The sequence below is a fragment of the Natrix helvetica genome (assembly GCF_964273705.1).
Source record: "Natrix helvetica genome assembly, chromosome: 12".
NCBI classification, from domain to species: Eukaryota; Metazoa; Chordata; class Lepidosauria; order Squamata; family Natricidae; genus Natrix; species Natrix helvetica.
This window is the reverse complement of record NC_138556.1, coordinates 15,512,787-15,532,620: the sequence shown is the minus strand read 5'-3', so window position 1 is coordinate 15,532,620 and position 19,834 is coordinate 15,512,787. Positions and strand designations below refer to the sequence as shown.

The 19,834-nt window shown below is 47.7% G+C and overlaps 1 protein-coding gene across 1 annotated transcript in view; it reads left to right on the top strand.

The window, feature by feature from the left end:
- The window catches only part of GNB5 (G protein subunit beta 5), a 28,136-nt gene continuing 8,302 nt past the window's right edge, over nt 1–19,834 (top strand). Inside the window, exons 1-9 of the mRNA XM_081964482.1 lie at nt 1–107; nt 1,400–1,511; nt 7,199–7,335; nt 9,865–9,906; nt 10,231–10,307; nt 11,441–11,573; nt 18,004–18,147; nt 19,046–19,137; nt 19,716–19,764. Of these exons, the coding sequence (XP_081820608.1) occupies nt 1,400–1,511; nt 7,199–7,335; nt 9,865–9,906; nt 10,231–10,307; nt 11,441–11,573; nt 18,004–18,147; nt 19,046–19,137; nt 19,716–19,764 (786 nt within the window). The 5' untranslated portion in view covers nt 1–107. The remainder of the gene's footprint in view (nt 108–1,399; nt 1,512–7,198; nt 7,336–9,864; nt 9,907–10,230; nt 10,308–11,440; nt 11,574–18,003; nt 18,148–19,045; nt 19,138–19,715; nt 19,765–19,834) is intronic.

The following is a 19,834-nucleotide window of genomic DNA, read 5'->3' as shown; positions in this document are numbered from 1 at the left end:
CGGTCAATATTTTTGGGCCGTGCGACATTTGTAATAAAGAGAAGGTTCTGCAACAAATATATTGCAAGTCGGAGAAACGAAGCTGTTGTGCACTCTGCGTGAAACAGGTAAAGGGCCTGCAATGATTGGAAGGCTGTTTGGGTGGGGAATCTACTGGATCTAGTGGGGTGTCCCTTGTAGCTGGGGGCACCCCATCTTCACTCTCCTGCCGTCACCCTGCTAGCGGAGTGAGTTGAAACGAGGGCAGAGTTGTAGTGTAGGGAGTTGTAGTCCTGGGGTGCACCTGGGGTGCCTCTTTAAGAACTTGTGAGTGATCAGTGGCTAAGACGCTGAGCTTGTCGATCAGAAAGGTCGGCAGTTCGGCAGTTCGAATCCCTAGTGACGCGTAACGGAGTGAGCTCCCGTGACTTGTCCCAGCTTCTGCCAACTTAGCAGTTCGAAAGCACATAAAAAATGCAAGTAGAAAAATAGGAACCACCTTTGGTGGGAAGGTAACAGTGTTCTGTGCGCCTTTGGCATTGAGTCATGCCGGCCACATGACCACGGAGACGTCTTCGGACAGCGCTGGCTCTTCGGCTTTGAAACGGAGATGAGCAACGCCTTCTAGAGTCGGGAATGACTAGCACATATGTGCAAGGGGAATCTTTACCTTTTTACCTATTTACTTCCAGTTTTCTGCAAAGCAACTGAGAGTTACCAAGGGTTCATTTAATGAAAAGAAGGACTAGGGGAGACATAATAGCAGCGTTCCAATATCTCAGGGGTTGCCACAAAGAAGAGGGAGTCAAACTATTCTCCAAGGCACCTGAGGGCAGGACAAGAAGCAATGGGTGGAAACTAATCAAGGAGAGAAGCAACTTAGAACAAGGAGGAATTTCCTGACAGTGAGAACAATTAATCAGTGGAACTTCTTCCCTCCAGAAGTTGTGAATGCTCCAACGCTGGAGGTTTTTAAGAAGAGATTGGATAACCATTTGTCTGAAATGGTGTAGGGTTTCCTGCCTAAGCAGGGGGTTGGACTAGAAGACCTCCAAGGTCCCTTCCAACTCTGTTGTTCTATTTAACAGCTGAGACATTTGTTGAGCTACCGCTGAAAAAAACAACCCCAAATATATATATCGCAAAATAGGGTCGGCCACACCGCCCCCCGCCCCCGATTTAGACCATCTGCGCGGGGTTTCCAACCACCCCACCTCCATCCACTGCTGGATGCCGCCGCGCCGCGCGCTCCCGCGAAGGCTACCCCAGCTGGGCGAGGCGGGGGCGGAGGCTCCTCCTTCCACCCCTCCTTCTCTCCTTCCTTCCTTCCTTCCTCCCCCCCCTCTCCCTCCTCCCCCCGTCCCCATCCCTGGCTGCCTGGCTCACTTGCGCGCTCTTCCCTCTTCCCCTTCTGGCCAAGATGGCAACCGAGGGGCTGCAGGAGAAGGAGACCCTGGCCGTGCTGAAGACGGAGGCGGAGAGCCTGAAGGGCAAGCTGGAAGAGGAGCGGGCCAAGCTGCACGATGTGGAGCGTGAGTCGGGGCCGGGCTGCCCCTCGGGCACCGCCGGAGGGAGGGAGGGAGAGAGGGTGGCAGCCGGGCGCCGCTCCTGTCAGGCTCTTGCCACCCCGGGCGGAGGGCTGGGCAGCAGTGGGGGAAAGGGGTCCCTCCGTGGCAGCCCTGGGCAGGGAAGGGGCGCCGCCCCGGGCGATGCAACCCTCCCTCTCCAGGGGCGGCTGGCCGGCTGGCCGGCGTAAACAACGGGCACGGTGGGGTGGAGGCGCCGGAGAGATGCCCGGCCAGTCCAAAGCAGCGGCAGGCCAAGGGGCATTGGGGAGGGGGCGTCCCTTGGCTCAGGAGGGGGGAGGCAGAGGAGAACCCCCCCCTCCTCCTCTCCTGCCTGCTTTTTTTTCTTTTTTGCACCCCGCCTCCTTGCCAGCCAAATGGGCTCTGATGCCCTAGAAGCATTCCAGCTGTCCCCATTTGCAACCTGGCGCCCGCCAGAAGGGGCCTGGACTTTCACCCGGCCAGGAACCTTGGGCAGTCAGGAAGGGTTGCTGGGGAGTAACTGGGTTTGGATGAGGTTGGGCTGCAAGCTGCTGTTTCTTGAGGGGAGGGGGTGGCCTTAGAATCAATGCCCCGGGCATACCCTGGATTGGGGAGTTTGCAATCTGGTTGGTTGTCTGCCCTAAAGAGACTCGGATCTGCTGGTGCCCAGCAAAAAAAAAAAAAAAACCCTTTGGACTTGGTTGGCATTAACAGTTGTCATGAATAGGCTTGCATAATTTGAGGGTGGGCGGGCGGGAATCATAACCTGTTTGAATGATAATGTCCTAAAAATAGAGGCGGTCCAACCGCAGTGATTTTGGACAGCAGAATAACTACGACACTTAGAAGGGGCCTTGGAGGTCTTCTAGTCCAACCCCCTGCTCAGGCTGGGAACCCTCAAGCTTTGCTTCCCCATGCCCCCCCCCCCTTTAAATACATTTTGCGGCCACAGACCACCAAGACGTAACTCGGGATTTAAAGCACTAGGCAGGATCAAGCCTGTGATGACTTCACGACACGTCCCCCGCCCCCCCAAGGACCACAGATTGAGACTCACAAATGCCCTATGCCGAGGATGGCGAACTTTTTTGGCATTGAGTGCCAAAACCAGAATACAGTGCATGCGTGCGTGCATAAGTCCCAGAGTGTCAGAAACTTGAAGATCAGCTGGCCAGCACACACATGCCTGATTTTTGACCATTTTGGGGGGCGTTTTCAGGCTGTTTGGGGGCTGAAAAACGGGCCTGAAAATGCCCCCCAAAATGCCCTGAAAACAGCCCAAAACCCCTGTTTTGTGTCTCAATGTCTGCATGGGCTTCCATTTTACCGCCACCCCAGTCTAGTGAGAGGCGCTAGGTTGAGCAGAGCGGACTTCCTTACCCATCTGCCTTGACTCATCCCCTCCAGATGTGTCAGCACCAACTCTCCAATCCTTAGCCAGCTGTGCCTGAGAGTTCACCAGCGTATCTGGAGGGCTCGGACCTGCAAAAGGTCGACAACTCGCCCCGCAGGGTTGTTGTGGTGAAGAAAATAGGAGGGAGGAGTATTGTACGTGTTCCTCAGCTTGAATTATTTATAACAAAGGCAGGATTTTTTAAAAAATAAATAAATCTAAAAACAATTCCCAGAACTCCCCAGCTAGCATATTGACTTTAGTTCCTAGCATTCCCCAGCCATCACTGGGAATTCTGGAAGTTGAAATCCATGCTTTTCAAAATTGTCAAGTTTGAAAACATGGAGGCATACTGTTGCATTGTTAGACGTTTGTTTATTACAGAAAAACTCTTTGGCCATCAGGGAGTCTGAATCTAAAGCGACATTACTTTTCTCAGCCAATGCATTTTATTTTTCTCTTTTAAAAGCTTGACTTCCTTGGGCGATTAAAGAATTTGGATCCATGGAGCACTTTTGAGGACTCGTATCAAGTGCCAAAAGGAAAAAAGAAAAGGCTTAAAAGAAGTTTATTCCTGTCCCCTTTGTTGCATTTGATTTTCTTTCACTTTTCTTTCCCGGTGAAATAAATGCTTTTTCACTAATGGTTTTTTTTTAATCTTCCAAGGAACTCTGACATTTTTAAAGGTCTTTGGCCTTGAATAATGGGGACAAAACCCAATGAGTCCTTCAAGAGCTGGTGAACCTGTTTCCCAGATTGTGTTCTGGCAGCAGATTCGGACAGTGAGGAGGTTGGGGAGGAACATGGGCCAGTCCTGGAGTCTGGGGAAGGCTCTGATGAGGGCTCTGTGTCGGAGGCAGAGGGGGGGGGGGCAGAGCCGTATGCCAGTTATCAGTTGCCTTTGGAATCAGTGAGGCCGAAGAACAGCTGGCACCTGTTCCCAGTGTGCGCATGCGCAGAGTTGCCAGACGAAGGGAGCAGCTAAAGAACAGGGGTCGACTTGGGAGTAAGGCCACAGGTGGATGATGAATGGCCCCTCCCAGAGGAAATAAAAGAGGAGCGAAAGGGGAGTGGAGTTTGCAGGAGGCAATTAGTTCGCTTAATTGGTTCGTGACTCTCTGAGACTCCTCGCCAAGTTTTGCAGATATCGGCCTGGCAGCTCTCCAAGCCAGATAAGGTCTGTGACTGTAAATCCTCCCTTGAAAGACTTTGCTGGATGTGAATGAGCAGAATTCACAGTAAATGAATAAAAGGTTTTTTTTGTCGGGACCAGGACTTTACTTCATGCTCTTGGGAAGCCTCGGTCAGAGTGAAAAATAATTGTGAGAAGATAAGTGGATGTTTTAAAAATTCCGGACTTGTTCACCAGTACTTGGCCTTCTAGCAGATGGGACTTAGCTTTTCCTGCCTGCAGGAAGATCTGCTTCTGTTATTCCAAAAATATAACGAGAAAGCGTCTTCGGGATGCTGGCGGTTCCTTTCTGAGCGGCCAATCCATCACCGTGAGGATTAAAGAGGCAGAAATGGGTTGCTTGAATGGTAGCCAAATAAGCCATAAGGCACCACTCGTCACTACTGAGTTCAGAAGTCCTGCCAAAAGAATAACCCTGCCAGCGAAGACAGAGACCAGTAGTGGGAGTTCAGAGTCTGTTTGGCCCTTAAGCCCTCCTATTTGTGCAAAAGAGGAATCTGTCCTGGAAGTTGTCAAGGATGCGTTGGGAGCTCAAAACAAGCCTGCTTACAAAAACACTTCTGAATTCAGCTTTTTTTTGGCTGGCCTTCTCTTTGGAAGCGTTTTGGAAGGCAGAGTGAAATGTTCCGATCGGCTTTTGAAACTGACTGTCGTCGTTTGTGTGAATGGCCGTTGCTGCCTTAACTGCTGTTTTAAGATTCGTTGTGGTTTTAATGGGCTCCTTTTTGTAGGATGAGAGTTGATGCTTTTTAAGGAAGCTTATTGTCTTCCTAGTAGAGAGGAGTGAATTATTAATAAACATGGGTGTATTGGTTAAGGGACGCGGTGGCTCCGTGGCTAAGAGGCTCAGCTTGCCGATCAGAAAGTCTGGCAGTTTGGTGGTTCGAATCCCTAGCGTTGCATAACGGAGTGAGCTCCCGTTACTTGTCCCAGCTTCTGCCAACCTAGCAGCTCGAAAGCATGTAAAAATGCAAGTAGAAAAATAGGAACCACCTTTGGTGGGAAGGTAACAGCATTCCGTGTGCCTTTGGTGTTGAGTCATGCCAGCCACATGACCACGGAGAAAGTCTTGGGACAGTGCTGGCTCTTCGGCTTTGAAACGGAGATGATCACCATCCCCTAGACTAGAGTCAGGAACGACTAGCACACACTGTATGTGCGAGGGGAACCTTTACCTTTATCTTATTGGTTAAGGACAAGGGTCTCAAAATCTGGCAACTGTAAGACTTGTGGACTTTAACTCCCAAAATTATTCTCTTAAGCCAGACCTGTGGACCTTTAACTTTCAGAATTCCCCAGGCGAGTTTGGCTGCCTGGGGAATTCTGGGAGTTGGAAGTCCACAAGTCTTAAAATTACCAAGTTGGGAGACACCTGATTTAGGAGCATAAATTATGCAACATAAAAGAACCAGCAAGATCCAGAATTCCAACGAGGTTGATTGCCCAACTAAATAAAGAGAGCTGTAGAATTTGAAAATTTGGACATGGCGGGATTTTGTTGGCCCTAATGAAAAAAATTGCCCAAAGATTTGTAATAAGTAAATATAGATCTACTTTCTGAAACGCAATGGGCATAAAAGTTCCTCGAAAGTCCTTTCTCCTCAAATTTGCAGTATTCTTCTGCACAGCAGGATGGGTGGGCCATGTTTTCTGCTTGTATAAGATAGCAAATCCACAAACAACGTGAGAAATACACAGAAGACCTTACAGATGATTCTAAGCATCTCCCAAAACTTTCGTTTTCAATTAACACAAAAAGGAGAAAGACAGAACGCAGGGGAAAGCAGATGTCCACTCCATTATCAACTCCATGGGTGATTCAGAGCTACCACCGTCATTCCTCTTTCACAGGTTTGTGGAGGTTATAAAAAGGAAAGGTTGAGAGAACAGTCAACCTGAGCCTCTTGTAGATGAATGTGTGAATAAATGTGTGAATAAACAAAATGAATAGTGCTTCTACTTCTGGAGGTTGCAAATTGTGAGAAAAGAACCCCTGTGGACTTCTACTTTTCCTTAGAAATAAGATTGTTCTTGTTCTCTGGTGCTGCTGTGGCCAACAGATGTTGAGTTGATGATCAATGGTAGGTTAGGTTCTTCATTCCTAGTTAGATGTTCCATAATTCCCGGTAAAAGGTCATTCTGACTAGAGATTAAGTATCCTAAAATCCAAACATACTCTTCTGACCTAGGCTTCCCCAAAAAAGCACGAGGCAGAGTCCTGGTCCTGACCAAACCCCCTTTTATTCAACGAAGGTGAATTCCTCTCATTCACATTCAGCAAAGGCCTGGCAAACAGTCCTTCAAAGGAATATTTAGGACTACAGACCTTATCTAGCTTGGAAAGCTGCCATGTAAATATTTTCCAAATGAGGTGCTGTGCAAGGAAAGACTCTGGGCACAGAGTCTATGAGATTCACGGACAGATCTTCACACTCCTGAAACAAATCTAATGACCAAATTGTTTCCTGCAAAAGCCCACTGCCCTTTTGCTCCTCTATGGGAGGGGCCAATCACCTTCCACCTGTGGCTTTATTCCCAGGTCTACCCTGATTTCTGAGTTGTTCTTTTCTTCTGGCAGCTCTGCACATGCGCACACTGGGAACAGGCTCCAGCTATTCCTCTGCCTCACTGCTGTTTAGCTCCATAAGCACCTGAACACTGCCAGACGGCCTTGGCCCCGTTTCTGTCTCCAATGCAGAGCCCTCGTCCGAGCCTTCCCCAGCCTCCAGGACTGGCCCATGCTCCTCCCCAACCTCCTCAGTGCTGCCAGTTCCCCTGGCCGTTGGCAGGTCACAACACATACCTAGAGAACATCAGGTGGGGGGGGGGGAATTGTTTTTCCCTTGATCCAATTAAATTTTAGTGCAGTATGATTCTAAAAGAAAGACCAGGTCTTTCAATAGGTGAGATGTTCCATATTTTTTAGTCCTTGCTCTGAAGGCCCACTTCATTTTCCTGGGTTGACCCTTCTTCTCCGGGTCTTCTACTAATCCCCTCCTTAGCTTTGCATCTTGCCTGGGGTCCTGACTGGGCCTGCTTCAGGAGGGGGGGGGCTGGGTCTCAATGCCACTTGTGAATTTCTCCTAGTGCACCAGGTGGCGGAGCGTGTGGAGGCCTTAGGACAATTTGTGATGAAGACACGGAGGACCCTGAAAGGCCACGGTAATAAAGTCCTCTGTATGGACTGGTGCAAGGACAAAAGAAGAATCGTCAGTTCTTCCCAGGTAACGGGACTTTTTATATTGTTTATATTGTGGGGTGGTGTTTTTTGGCTTCTTTCTAGACTGGTGTTTCTCAACTTTCGCAGCTTGAAGATGGGTCGACTTCCACTCCCAGAATTGAAGTCCGCCCATCCTCAGAACTTTCAAGGTTGAGGAACACCTTGTCTAGACCAGCAGTCAGCAACTGGTGGTCCGTGAGAAAATTGTGGTGGTCTGTAGAAAAATTATTTGCATTTTTTTTATATTGCACTAAATCAGGGGTCCTCAAACTACGGCCCCTGGGCCGGATACGTGCAATGAAGGCTTGTGTTGCTGCAGAGAGTCTCCCCCTTCGGGGTCTTTTTGTGTGGGTCGGAGGGGGGCAGAAATTCTGACTTGGGGTCTGCTTCGGCCTCCTGGTGTGGGGCTTTGGGCGAAGGCTGGAGGGAAGCACCGCTGGTGGCGAAGAGCCGGAGGTCCTCGTTCCAGTGGGACTGCATCATGGCCTGGAACTGGCTGACTATCTCAGCCCATTGAGCCTCCAGGTGCGGTACCTGGCCTTGCACTCCCGTAGGTCTTCCCTCTGCTTGGAAAGCCTATGCTCATAATTCTTTTACTGTGCCTCCTTCTCGGTCAGATCCAATTTGAACTGAACCAGATGTTTTGCCAACTCTTTCTCGTGGTGGCTGCTTAGCTCCAGCAACTGCTTCCTGTTGGGGCCTAAGGAGTCCGGGTGGGCAGGCGAGGAGCTGCTGGGAGGTGAGGGGCGAGTAGAGGCCAGTGAGGTGCCCCCTGACATGAATGACATCAAGTTGGCCGTGCCCATCCAATCACAAGACCACCTAGCCACGCCCACCCAGCCGGTCATTAGGCAGATCATATTAGTGGTTTGTGGGATTTAAAATTATGAATTTAGTGGTCCCTGAGGTCCGAAAGCTTGGTGGCCCCTAGTCTAGACCAATGCTTCTCAGCTATTGTATCTTCTGCTCCATCCATCCTCTCCATCAAAGAATTGGTGTTCCACCAAAATAGAAACCTTTCCTAAGAAGGACAAGATATAGAAGATGTTTAACCATGCTCTTCATGGTTGATGTTACAGAAAGACCCCTTGTCATAAGCGCAAAAGCCAAAACAAAGGAGAACCTGGAGGTCTTGATCCAAGTATTTTCTAGGGTCTGCAGGATTTTTACGTCAAGTTAGCCTGATCATGAAAGTTGAGGTTCTCCCCTTGGGATGGAGAAAAGCTTGGCCAGTTGAAAAGTCCATCTCAATAAGCATCATTTGCTCTGCCTGGAACTGGATCCTGTTTTTGGCCTCATGGCTGAGTAGGAATAAAAAAGTTCAGGTGATTAAGAACACCATGGGAAGCTCCAGAGAAGAACCATTGGTGGTGGCTCACCAAATCCCATCCGATGTACACCAGAGGTCGCTCCTGAGCCACTGAGACATCAGTAGATAACAATGCCACCTTCCTTGACTGCCACTAAGATCAGATTGAAGAAGAGAGGAGTAGGAGAAAGGGAAGGGAAGACGGAAGGGGAAGGAGAGGAGGAAGGAAGAAAGTAGAGAAGGGAGGGAGGGAGAAAAGAAAGAGAAAATAAGGTGGTGTTACAACAGGAAGAAGGGGTGGTAAATAAAGCAACCCAAACTGTATATTATAACCTATTAAATGAAATAATAAATATATAAGAATGATAAATGTAAAGGAGAATAACAATTATGTAAATGTATACTTAAAATGGTATGTAAGAGAACAAAAATAAATTCTGATTAAAAAAAGATCAGATTGATTAAGGCATAATATCTGGGCTGACTTTATGGTGATATCTCAAAAGGGTTTACTTTTCTTGATGTATCTTTTGAAAGTTGACACCCCATCAGTTTAATTACCATATTTTTTCGATTATAAGTCGCACCGGAATATAAGACGCACCAAGATTTTGAAGAGGTAAATTAAAAAAAAAAAATGCCCTCCCCCAGGAGCACTCTGCAGCCTCCCAACCCTCAACAAAAACCCCGTTTTTTGTGAAAAGGGGGCATGCAGAGAGTTTGAAAGGCCTAAAAAGTGCTCCTGGGGGCCGGGGAGCGCAATAATGTGACCCGTGGGGTGTGCAGAGAGTTTTGAAGGCCTGCAGAGTGCTCTAGGGGGCTGGGGAGGGCAAAAGCAGCCCAATTTTTGTGAAAAACAGGCCCATTTTTTGCTCGTTTTTGCCCACCCCAGCCCCCAGGAGCCGTTTGCAGGCCTCCCAAACCCTCTGCGTGTCCATTTTTTGCAAAAAACGGGATGCGTGGGGCAGGGTTTTGGGAGGCAAAAAATGCTGTATTCAGTGTATAAGACGCACCCAGATTTTCACCCTGGTTTTTGTGTCTGTGTGGCGGGGAAAGGTACGTTTTATAATCCAAAAAATACGGTAAGTCAGATCTCCCCCAGCCTCATAAATTCCTGTAATTACAGGGGTAAGCAAAATTCAGTCAGTGGACCCAGCGGCAGGGTCACTTCAAAAGAAACACCCACATTTCAGAGTGTTTTTAATTCTTCCTTCTCTTCTTTAGGACGGGAAGGTGATCGTTTGGGATGGCTTCACCACCAATAAGGTGAGTCGCTGAAGAATATCTGTCCCCACAAGACTGCTCACTGTCTGAAGGATCTGTTGGATGGGGGAGAAGGGAGAGAAAGTGCATCCCATTTTGTCTTTCATTTGCATTGCTGGGTAAGGATGAAGACTCCCAAATTCTGGTTGGTCGTGATGATACGCAGCACCAGATTTATGGCTGATGTTGTGGGAATTGCTACGTTTTACTCTTGGGGCTTTTCCCTTAACATCTCCATGAACTTTTCAGACCGGAGCTCCTTGTCCGGTGGCAAGGCTGGGTCAAATGTTTGGCTTGAGAGATGCAAAGGAATGCTTTGTATTTCAGGAGCATGCAGTGACGATGCCCTGCACTTGGGTGATGGCATGTGCCTATGCTCCGTCTGGATGCGCCATTGCATGTGGGTAAGCAGAAGCCTCTTTAACGAAAGCTATTTGAAAACCAGCGTTTTGATTGTGACAGTCGATGCTGCTTCCCAAATGGAATTTTTTTGATGGGTTCCCAAATGGAATTTTTTAAAATATTGGCTGGATTTTAATCTCGGTGGAAAGAGAAATGGTTTGGCTGCATGTATAACTTAAGGCATATTAATATTTTTTATCTTGCCCCTATTGCCAGATTCTGGGCACTATCTGAAAACATCAATATAACACAGACACACACACAGACAGACAGACAGAGTAACGGAATGGTGTAAACAAAACCTCCTCCAGTAAAATAATTCAGCCCAAAGAATACACAGAAGAATAAACGGGGTAGAATCAAGATCACATGAAGTGTTAATACCACTTCATAAGGCCTTGGTAAGGCCACACTTGGAATAGGCATCCAGTTTTGGTTGCTACAATGTAGAAAAGATGTGGAGACTCTAGAAAGAGTGCAGAGAAGAGCAACAAAGATGATTAGGGGACTGGAGGATAAAACATATGAAGAACAGTTGCAGGAACTGGGTATGTCTAGTTTAATGGAAAGAAGGACTAGGGGAGACATGAAAACAGTGTTCCAATATCTCAGAGGTTGCCACAAAGAAGAGGAAGTCGAACTATTCTCCAAAGCACCTTCAGGCAGGACAAGAAGCAATGGGTGGAAACTAATCAAGGAAAGAAGCAATTTAGAACTAAGGAGAAATTTCCTGACACTGAGAACCATTTATCAGTGGAACAACTTGCCTCCAGAAGTTGTGAATGCCCCAACACTGGGAGTCTTTAAGAAGATGTTGGATATCCATTTGTTTGAAGTGGTGTAGGGTTTCCTGCCTAAGCAGGGGGTTGGACTAGAAGAACTCCAAGGTCCCTTCGAACTCTGTTATTCTATTCTGTCCTTTTATTACCCAACCTGAAAATCGGGGATCCATCTGATTATTCTGAATACTGAACTATCTTTTGGAAAAGCCCCCATTGTGTGCATGTGTTGGGGAGAACTAGGACACCTGCTACTATGGTCTACTTTCTCAAAGAGACCATGGGAAGAACGCTCCAGTGATATTTTGAAAAAAAGGACTTTCCTTCTCTTCCCTTCCCTCCTGTTTTTGATCTAGTGGCCTGGATAACAAATGCTCGGTGTATCCCCTGACCTTTGAAAAAAACGAGAACCTGGCCGCTAAGAAGAAATCGGTCGCAATGCATACGAATTACTTGTCGGCTTGCAGCTTCACTAATTCCGATATGCAGGCAAGTACATTCAACGTGCATCTTGTTGTTGTTACTCTTTGCATTGGGAAAGTTGCGTAGTTCACTGGGAGCCTGGTTTTCACTATCCCTGTGAAAACACTTTATGTTTCATAGAGGAAAATTAGAGTCAACCTTTTCTTATCCCACAGAACTGAACTCCACCTAGTAAGGGGCTCTTATCATCATCTTTTTAACAATCCCTTGTGGGGTGAAGTTTGGGGAACTGAATGGAGCTAGCAGTGTTTAATGGCCAGATGCCCTTCCTGTTGCCAACGCGGAGTTTTGTTCAGCAGATATATTCTCATTGTGCCCAGAGAGAGAGAAATATCTGCCTCTACCTAGGAGCGAACTCCTGATTGTAAGGCGAGAGCTCCACCTCGAGGCTACTGCACCACTTCTAATAAGGGCTCCGATCTGCCCCACCCAAAATAATAAATACGATATAGAACAGCAAATTGCAAACTTTGAAAATCCCCCCCTCAATTTGTAGATAGAAAAGTTGGCTGATGTTTTCTCCTTAGTTCTTCAGGAGGCGGAGAAGTTCTCCAAATATTTCTGAGGGCAGAATTCTCCATCTGTGGTGGAGGTCACTCTACTGCTGGAGAGCCCCAGTGAGAAGTGTCTAGATGGCTAACCTTTTTCTCCTCGCGTGCCGAAATGTGTGCATGCGTGGCCACAACCCAGTGGTGAGTTGCAGGCAGTACGCCCAGGTGCAGTCATCTAGGGCCATGGTTGTCCCAAAGGTGATTTCTTTTCAAGAGGCAACTGGACATCCTTGGTTTCTCCTTGAAGATCTTTCACTTCTCACCCAAGAAGCTTCTCCAGTTCTGAACTGAAATGCCTTCAAGGGAAAACCAAGGAAGTTCCGTTGCCTCTTGAAAAAGCACCTTTGGGACCCTGCAGTGAGAAGATTCTCATATTTGTCCTCTCTTGGGACTGGATGAAATTCTGGAGGAAGGAAGGAAGGAAGAAAGGATTGCAGGAGAAGCTCACACAGGCTCATTCTCCATCTTCTTGCTAAATTAAGGGATGCTCCACTTAAGAGAACGTTGGCTTAACATTCTCTTTTTCTCTGAAAGAAATGCCCAAGGTGCTTTTGATGCAAAATTGAGCACGGCGTTAGATCTCTTTCGGTGTGCTAGCGGAATATCAGCTTGAGCAGAGTCTATTCTGGGATGTGAGAGGAAATTGGTCTTTCTCACTCCGCTGTTTCCAGGAATAAGCCCAAGATGACGGTGCAAGTCTATTGCTATGGAAACCTGTGTCACCCATCTACCTGTGGGCTCTGAGTAAATGAAATTCTAGCCTTGAGAGAGAGGAGGCTGGTGGAATAATTAAAGCCAGTGCGATGCAGAATCATGAGAGACTGGATATTCTGAATCCTAAACTTACTTTTGGAGATGTTTTCGGAATGCGAAACCAATGAAAAGGGAGTTCTGGATGAAAAGGCCTCCATTTTTCTAGACGGGGATGTTTTTTTCCAGCAAAAATGTGGCTTTCTTTTTTTAAAAAATTTTCAGGGACAAATTCCAATATAATGGGTGGAACTTGCTCTGATACACCGCTTCCATTTCAAACAGGAATTGTATCCAATTGCTTCTTAATCAATAATCAGCATGCAACCCATTCCCCATTATGGAGTCAAGAAAATTAAGTTCTCGCTCTTCCATATCTGTGTTTGATTTAATCACAGTGTTGACCACGCAGATGGGGGAACAAAAGATCAAATCACTTTTGTTTTTTGTAGACCCTGATACATTTTGCTCTCTGAATTCATGGAGAACAAACCCTAATTTTAAGTGGGATTTCCCCCCAATGGGATTTCCCCATGTATTTGACCAGGAAACGTAGATACGACGGGTTGGAAAAGTCAGCTTCCTCCTAAGCATACCATTGAGCTTCAAGTCCATTGGCGGTGTCCATTTTCCTGTCTGAGTTCATGGGGAGCTAACCCTAACCCTAAGTGGGTTCCCCCCCCCCTATGGGATTTTCCCATGTATTTTACCAGGAAACATAGATACGACGGGTTGGAAAAGTCAGCTCCCCCCTAACCATACCGATGAGCTGCGAATCCATTGGCGGTGTCTATTTCTCTGTCTGAGTTCATGGGGACCTAACCCTAACCCTAAGTGGGTTTTCCCCCCTATGGGATTTTCCCATGTATTTGACCAGGAAACATAGATACGATGGGTTGGAAAAGTCAGCTCCCCCCTAACCATACCGATGAGCTGTGAATCCATTGGCGGTGTCCATTTTCCTGTCTGAGTTCATGGGGAGCTAACCCTAACCCTAAGTGGGTTTTCCCCCCTATGGGATTTTCCCATGTATTTTACCAGGAAACGTAGATACGACGGGTTGGAAAACTCAGCTCCCCCCTAACCATACCGATGAGCTGTGAATCCATTGGCGGTGTCCATTTTCCTGTCTGAGTTCATGGGGAGCTAACCCTAACCCTAAGTGGGTTTTCCCCCCTATGGGATTTTCCCATGTATTTTACTAGGAAACGTAGATACGATGGGTTGGAAAAGTCAGCTCCCTCCTAAGCATACCGATCAGCTACGAATCCATTGGCGGTGTCCATTTCTCTGTCTGAGTTCATGGGGACCTAACCCTAACCCTAAGTGGGTTTTCCCCCCTATGGGATTTTCCCATGTATTTGACCAGGAAACATAGATACGATGGGTTGGAAAAGTCAGCCCCCTCTAACCATTCCGATGAGCTGCGAATCCATTGGCGGTGTCCATTTTCCTGTCTGAGTTCATGGGGAGCTAACCCTAACCCTAAGTGGGTTTTCCCCCCCATGGGATTTTCCCATGTATTTGACCAGGAAACATAGATACGATGGGTTGGAAAAGTCAGCTCCCCCCTAACCATACCGATGAGCTGTGAATCCATTGGCGGTGTCCATTTTCCTGTCTGAGTTCATGGGGAGCTAACCCTAACCCTAAGTGGGTTTTCCCTCCTATGGGATTTTCCCATGTATTTTACCAGGAAACGTAGATACGACGGGTTGGAAAACTCAGCTCCCCCCTAACCATACCGATAAGCTGCGAATCCATTGGCGGTGTCCATTTCTCTGTCTGAATTCATGGGGACCTAACCCTAACCCTAAGTGGGTTTTCCCCCCGTATGGGATTTTCCCATGTATTTGACCAGGAAACATAGATATGACGGGTTGGAAAAGTCAGCTCCCCCCTAACCATACCGATGAGCTGTGAATCCATTGGCGGTGTCCATTTCTCTGTCTGAATTCATGGGGACCTAACCCTAACCCTAAGTGGGTTTTCCCCCCTATGGGATTTTCCCATGTATTTGACCAGGAAACATAGATACGATGGGTTGGAAAAGTCAGCTCCCCCCTAACCATACCGATGAGCTGCGAATCCATTGGCGGTGTCCATTTTCCTGTCTGAGTTCATGGGGGCTTAACCCTAACCCTAAGTGGGTTTTCCCCCCTATGGGATTTTCCCATGTATTTGACCAGGAAACATAGATACGATGGGTTGGAAAAGTCAGCTCCCCCCTAACCATACCGATGAGCTGCGAATCCATTGGCGGTGTCCATTTTCCTGTCTGAGTTCATGGGGGCTTAACCCTAACCCTAAGTGGGTTTTCCCCCCTATGGGATTTTCCCATGTGTTTGACCAGGAAACATAGATACGATGGGTTAGAAAAGTCAGCTCCCCCCTAACCATACCGATGAGCTGCGAATCCATTGGCGGTGTCCATTTTCCTGTCTGAGTTCATGGGGATTTAACCCTAACCCTAAGTGGGTTTTCCCCCCTATGGGATTTTCCCATGTATTTGAGCAGGAAACATAGATAGGGAGGGTTTGAAAAGTCAGCCCCCTCCTAACCATTCCGATGAGCTGCGAATCCATTGGCGGTGTCTATTTCTCTGTCTGAGTTCATGGGGACCTAACCCTAACCCTAAGTGGGTTTTCCCCCCTATGGGATTTTCCCATGTATTTTACCAGGAAACGTAGATACGACGGGTTGGAAAACTCAGCTCCCCCCTAACCATACCGATGAGCTGTGAATCCATTGGCGGTGTCCATTTTCCTGTCTGAGTTCATGGGGAGCTAACCCTAACCCTAAGTGGGTTTTCCCCCCTATGGGATTTTCCCATGTATTTTACTAGGAAACGTAGATACGATGGGTTGGAAAAGTCAGCTCCCTCCTAAGCATACCGATCAGCTACGAATCCATTGGCGGTGTCCATTTCTCTGTCTGAGTTCATGGGGACCTAACCCTAACCCTAAGTGGGTTTTCCCCCCCATGGGATTTTCCCATGTATTTGACCAGGAAACATAGATACGATGGGTTGGAAAAGTCAGCCCCCTCTAACCATACCGATGAGCTGCGAATCCATTGGCGGTGTCCATTTTCCTGTCTGAGTTCATGGGGAGCTAACCCTAACCCTAAGTGGGTTTCCCCCCCCATGGGATTTTCCCATGTATTTGACCAGGAAACATAGATACGATGGGTTGGAAAAGTCAGCTCCCCCCTAACCATACCGATGAGCTGTGAATCCATTGGCGGTGTCCATTTTCCTGTCTGAGTTCATGGGGAGCTAACCCTAACCCTAAGTGGGTTTTCCCCCCTATGGGATTTTCCCATGTATTTTACCAGGAAACGTAGATACGACGGGTTGGAAAACTCAGCTCCCCCCTAACCATACCGATAAGCTGCGAATCCATTGGCGGTGTCCATTTCTCTGTCTGAATTCATGGGGACCTAACCCTAACCCTAAGTGGGTTTTCCCCCCTATGGGATTTTCCCATGTATTTGACCAGGAAACATAGATATGACGGGTTGGAAAAGTCAGCTCCCCCCTAACCATACCGATGAGCTGTGAATCCATTGGGGGTGTCCATTTCTCTGTCTGAATTCATGGGGACCTAACCCTAACCCTAAGTGGGTTTTCCCCCCTATGGGATTTTCCCATGTATTTGACCAGGAAACATAGATACGATGGGTTGGAAAAGTCAGCTCCCCCCTAACCATACCGATGAGCTGCGAATCCATTGACAGTGTCCATTTTCCTGTCTGAGTTCATGGGGGCTTAACCCTAACCCTAAGTGGGTTTTCCCCCCTATGGGATTTTCCCATGTGTTTGACCAGGAAACATAGATACGATGGGTTAGAAAAGTCAGCTCCCCCCTAACCATACCGATGAGCTGCGAATCCATTGGCGGTGTCCATTTTCCTGTCTGAGTTCATGGGGACTTAACCCTAACCCTAAGTGGGTTTTCCCCCCTATGGGATTTTCCCATGTATTTGAGCAGGAAACATAGATAGGGAGGGTTTGAAAAGTCAGCCCCCTCCTAACCATTCCGATGAGCTGCGAATCCATTGGCGGTGTCCATTTCTCTGTCTGAGTTCATGGGGACCTAACCCTAACCCTAAGTGGGTTTTCCCCCCTATGAGATTTTCCCATGTATTTTACCAGGAAACGTAGATACGATGGGTTGGAAAAGTCAGCTCCCTCCTAACCATTCCGATGAGCTGCGAATCCATTGGCGGTGTCCATTTCTCTGTCTGAATTCATGGGGACCTAACCCTAACCCTAAGTGGGTTTTCCCCCCTATGGGATTTTCCCATGTATTTTACCAGGAAACATAGATACGATGGGTTGGAAAAGTCAGCTCCCCCCTAACCATACCGATGAGCTGCGAATCCATTGGCGGTGTCCATTTTCCTGTCTGAGTTCATGGGGAGCTAACCCTAACCCTAAGTGGGTTTCCCCCCCCCCATGGGATTTTCCCATGTATTTTATCAGGAAACGTAGATACGACGGGTTGGAAAAGTCAGCTCCCTCCTAAGCATCCCGATGAGTTGTGAATCCATTGGCGGTGTCCATTTCTCTGTCTGAGTTCATGGGGACCTAACCCTAACCCTAAGTGGGTTTTCCCCCCTATGGGATTTTCCCATGTATTTTACCAGGAAACATAGATACGATGGGTTGGAAAAGTCAGCTCCCCCCTAACCATACCGATGAGCTGCGAATCCATTGGCGGTGTCCATTTTCCTGTCTGAGTTCATGGGGAGCTAACCCTAACCCTAAGTGGGTTTCCCCCCCCCCTATGGGATTTTCCCATGTATTTTATCAGGAAACGTAGATACGACGGGTTGGAAAAGTCAGCTCCCTCCTAAGCATCCCGATGAGTAGTGAATCCATTGGAGGTGTCCATTTTTCTCTCTGAATTCATGGGGACCTAATTCCTTTCTTGACTCCGCCCCCAACCTCTGCCTCGCCTTCTCCTATCGTTGCAAACCAAAGGTTTAGTAAACCCATTTATTCCAGAGAGATAGAGTCCTTTACTATGAATCAAAGGCCTATGTGATGGGGATTTGGTGGATCAAGGAAGAAGCCAAGAGAATCTGTGACTTGAAGCCAATTGTTTGATGCCAATTGTCTTCTCCCAAAGCTCTTGACTGCAAGCGGTGATGGCACCTGTGCCCTCTGGGACGTCGAAAGTGGGCAGCTTCTACAGAGTTTCCATGGACATGGGGCAGATGTCTTGTGCCTGGATCTTGCTCCTTCAGAAACCGGGAATACGTTTGTGTCCGGAGTAAGTCAAGCTTATCTTTATGCAGGATGGGGATCAATGACCACTTTGCTGAATGACCAGGTTCCCAATCCCAATTGTGGTTGCTAGACAAGGAGTCTCCTTACTGCTGCTGTTAAGGCTTGTGGACAGGGTGGGAGCAGGAGGCAGAGGTTTTGACCCAGCCTTCCCCAAAAAGCACAGGGCAGAGTCCTGGTCCTGACAAAACCCCCTTTTATTAAACGAATGTGAATTCCTCTCACTCACACTCAGCAAAGGCCTTGCAAACAGTCTTTCAAAGGAATATTTATGACTTACAGACCTTATCTAGCTTGGAAAGCTGCCATGTAAATATTTTCTAAATGAGGTGCTGTGCAAGAAAAGGCTGGGCACAGAGTCTCTGAGATTCACGGACAGATCTTCACACTCCTGAAACAAATAATGACTGAACAAACGAATTGTTTCCTGCAAAAGCCCACTCCCCTTTCACTCCTCTTTTATGTCTTATGGGAGGGGCCAATCACCTTCCACCTGTGGCTTTATTCCCAAGTCGACCCTGATTTCTGAGTTATTATTTTCTTTTGGCAGCTCTGCTCATGCGCACACTGGGAACAGGCTCCAGCTGTTCCTCTGCCTCACTGCTGTTTAGCGCCGTAGGCACCTGATCACTGCCAGAGATGGCCTTGGTTCTGTCTCTGCCTCTGACGCAGAGTCCTCAACTGAGCCTTCCCCAGCCTCCAGGACTGGCCCATGCTCCTCCCCAACCTCCTCACTGTCCGGGTGGGCCACAACAGCAGGTGTTTAGGCTGTATAAGGATATTTCAAACAAACAGCATCCGCTTTGTGGCCTCTTGTGCTCATTGTTTCCCTCTTGGAGATGGAGCTACTTATTATTTCTATTTTGTTGTTGTCGTTTGTTTAGGGGTGTGATAAAAAAGCAATGATCTGGGACATGAGGACCGGACAATGCATTCAATCCTTCGAAACCCACGAGTCGGATATTAATGGTGTCAGGTGAGAATCCTATGTTTGAAATGCTGCGTTGGGGCCTATTGACAAAAACAAACAAACAACACCTTTGTGGGAGGAGGGCAGAAGAGAGAGGAAGTGGTGGAATGGGCCTCTTGTGCCATCTCCCAGCTGATCTGCCATCCTCTGGATCCAACACGAAACTGAAGAACTGTTGGGAAACACCCATTCAGGCAAAGTGTAGGGATCAAGCAGGGAAGTAGCCTCGAATCATTGCACAGCCGCAAGTGATAACCTGGGACCATAACTGTTTATTCCCAAGAGAGGTCAAGGAGCCTGGGGAAAAATTCCTGTAGTATAGGTAAAACGCAATAAAGTAGTTAAGTTGAACCTTTCACCCGGGGATCTGGTTGCTAGCTCCTGACAAGGACTGATCCAAGTGATCTTGTCTTGTCCAGTGTCGGTGAAAATTTGGATGTGAGTCAATATGAGAATCTCCCAATCTGCCATTGCCTGGTTAAATCTTGGCAAGGGAAAGTCCAAGGGGCTCAGCTGTGTTTCGCAAGGATTGACAAATATTGCTTCAAAAGTGGGCTGACCTCTTTTTCTTCCTCTTTGTGAAGGTACTACCCAAGTGGAGATGCCTTTGCCTCTGGTTCAGATGATGCCACAGTACGTAGCATTCTTTAATTTTGAGAGAGACACATTCCTTCCCCACAAACGAAGGCTGGACCTAAAGAGA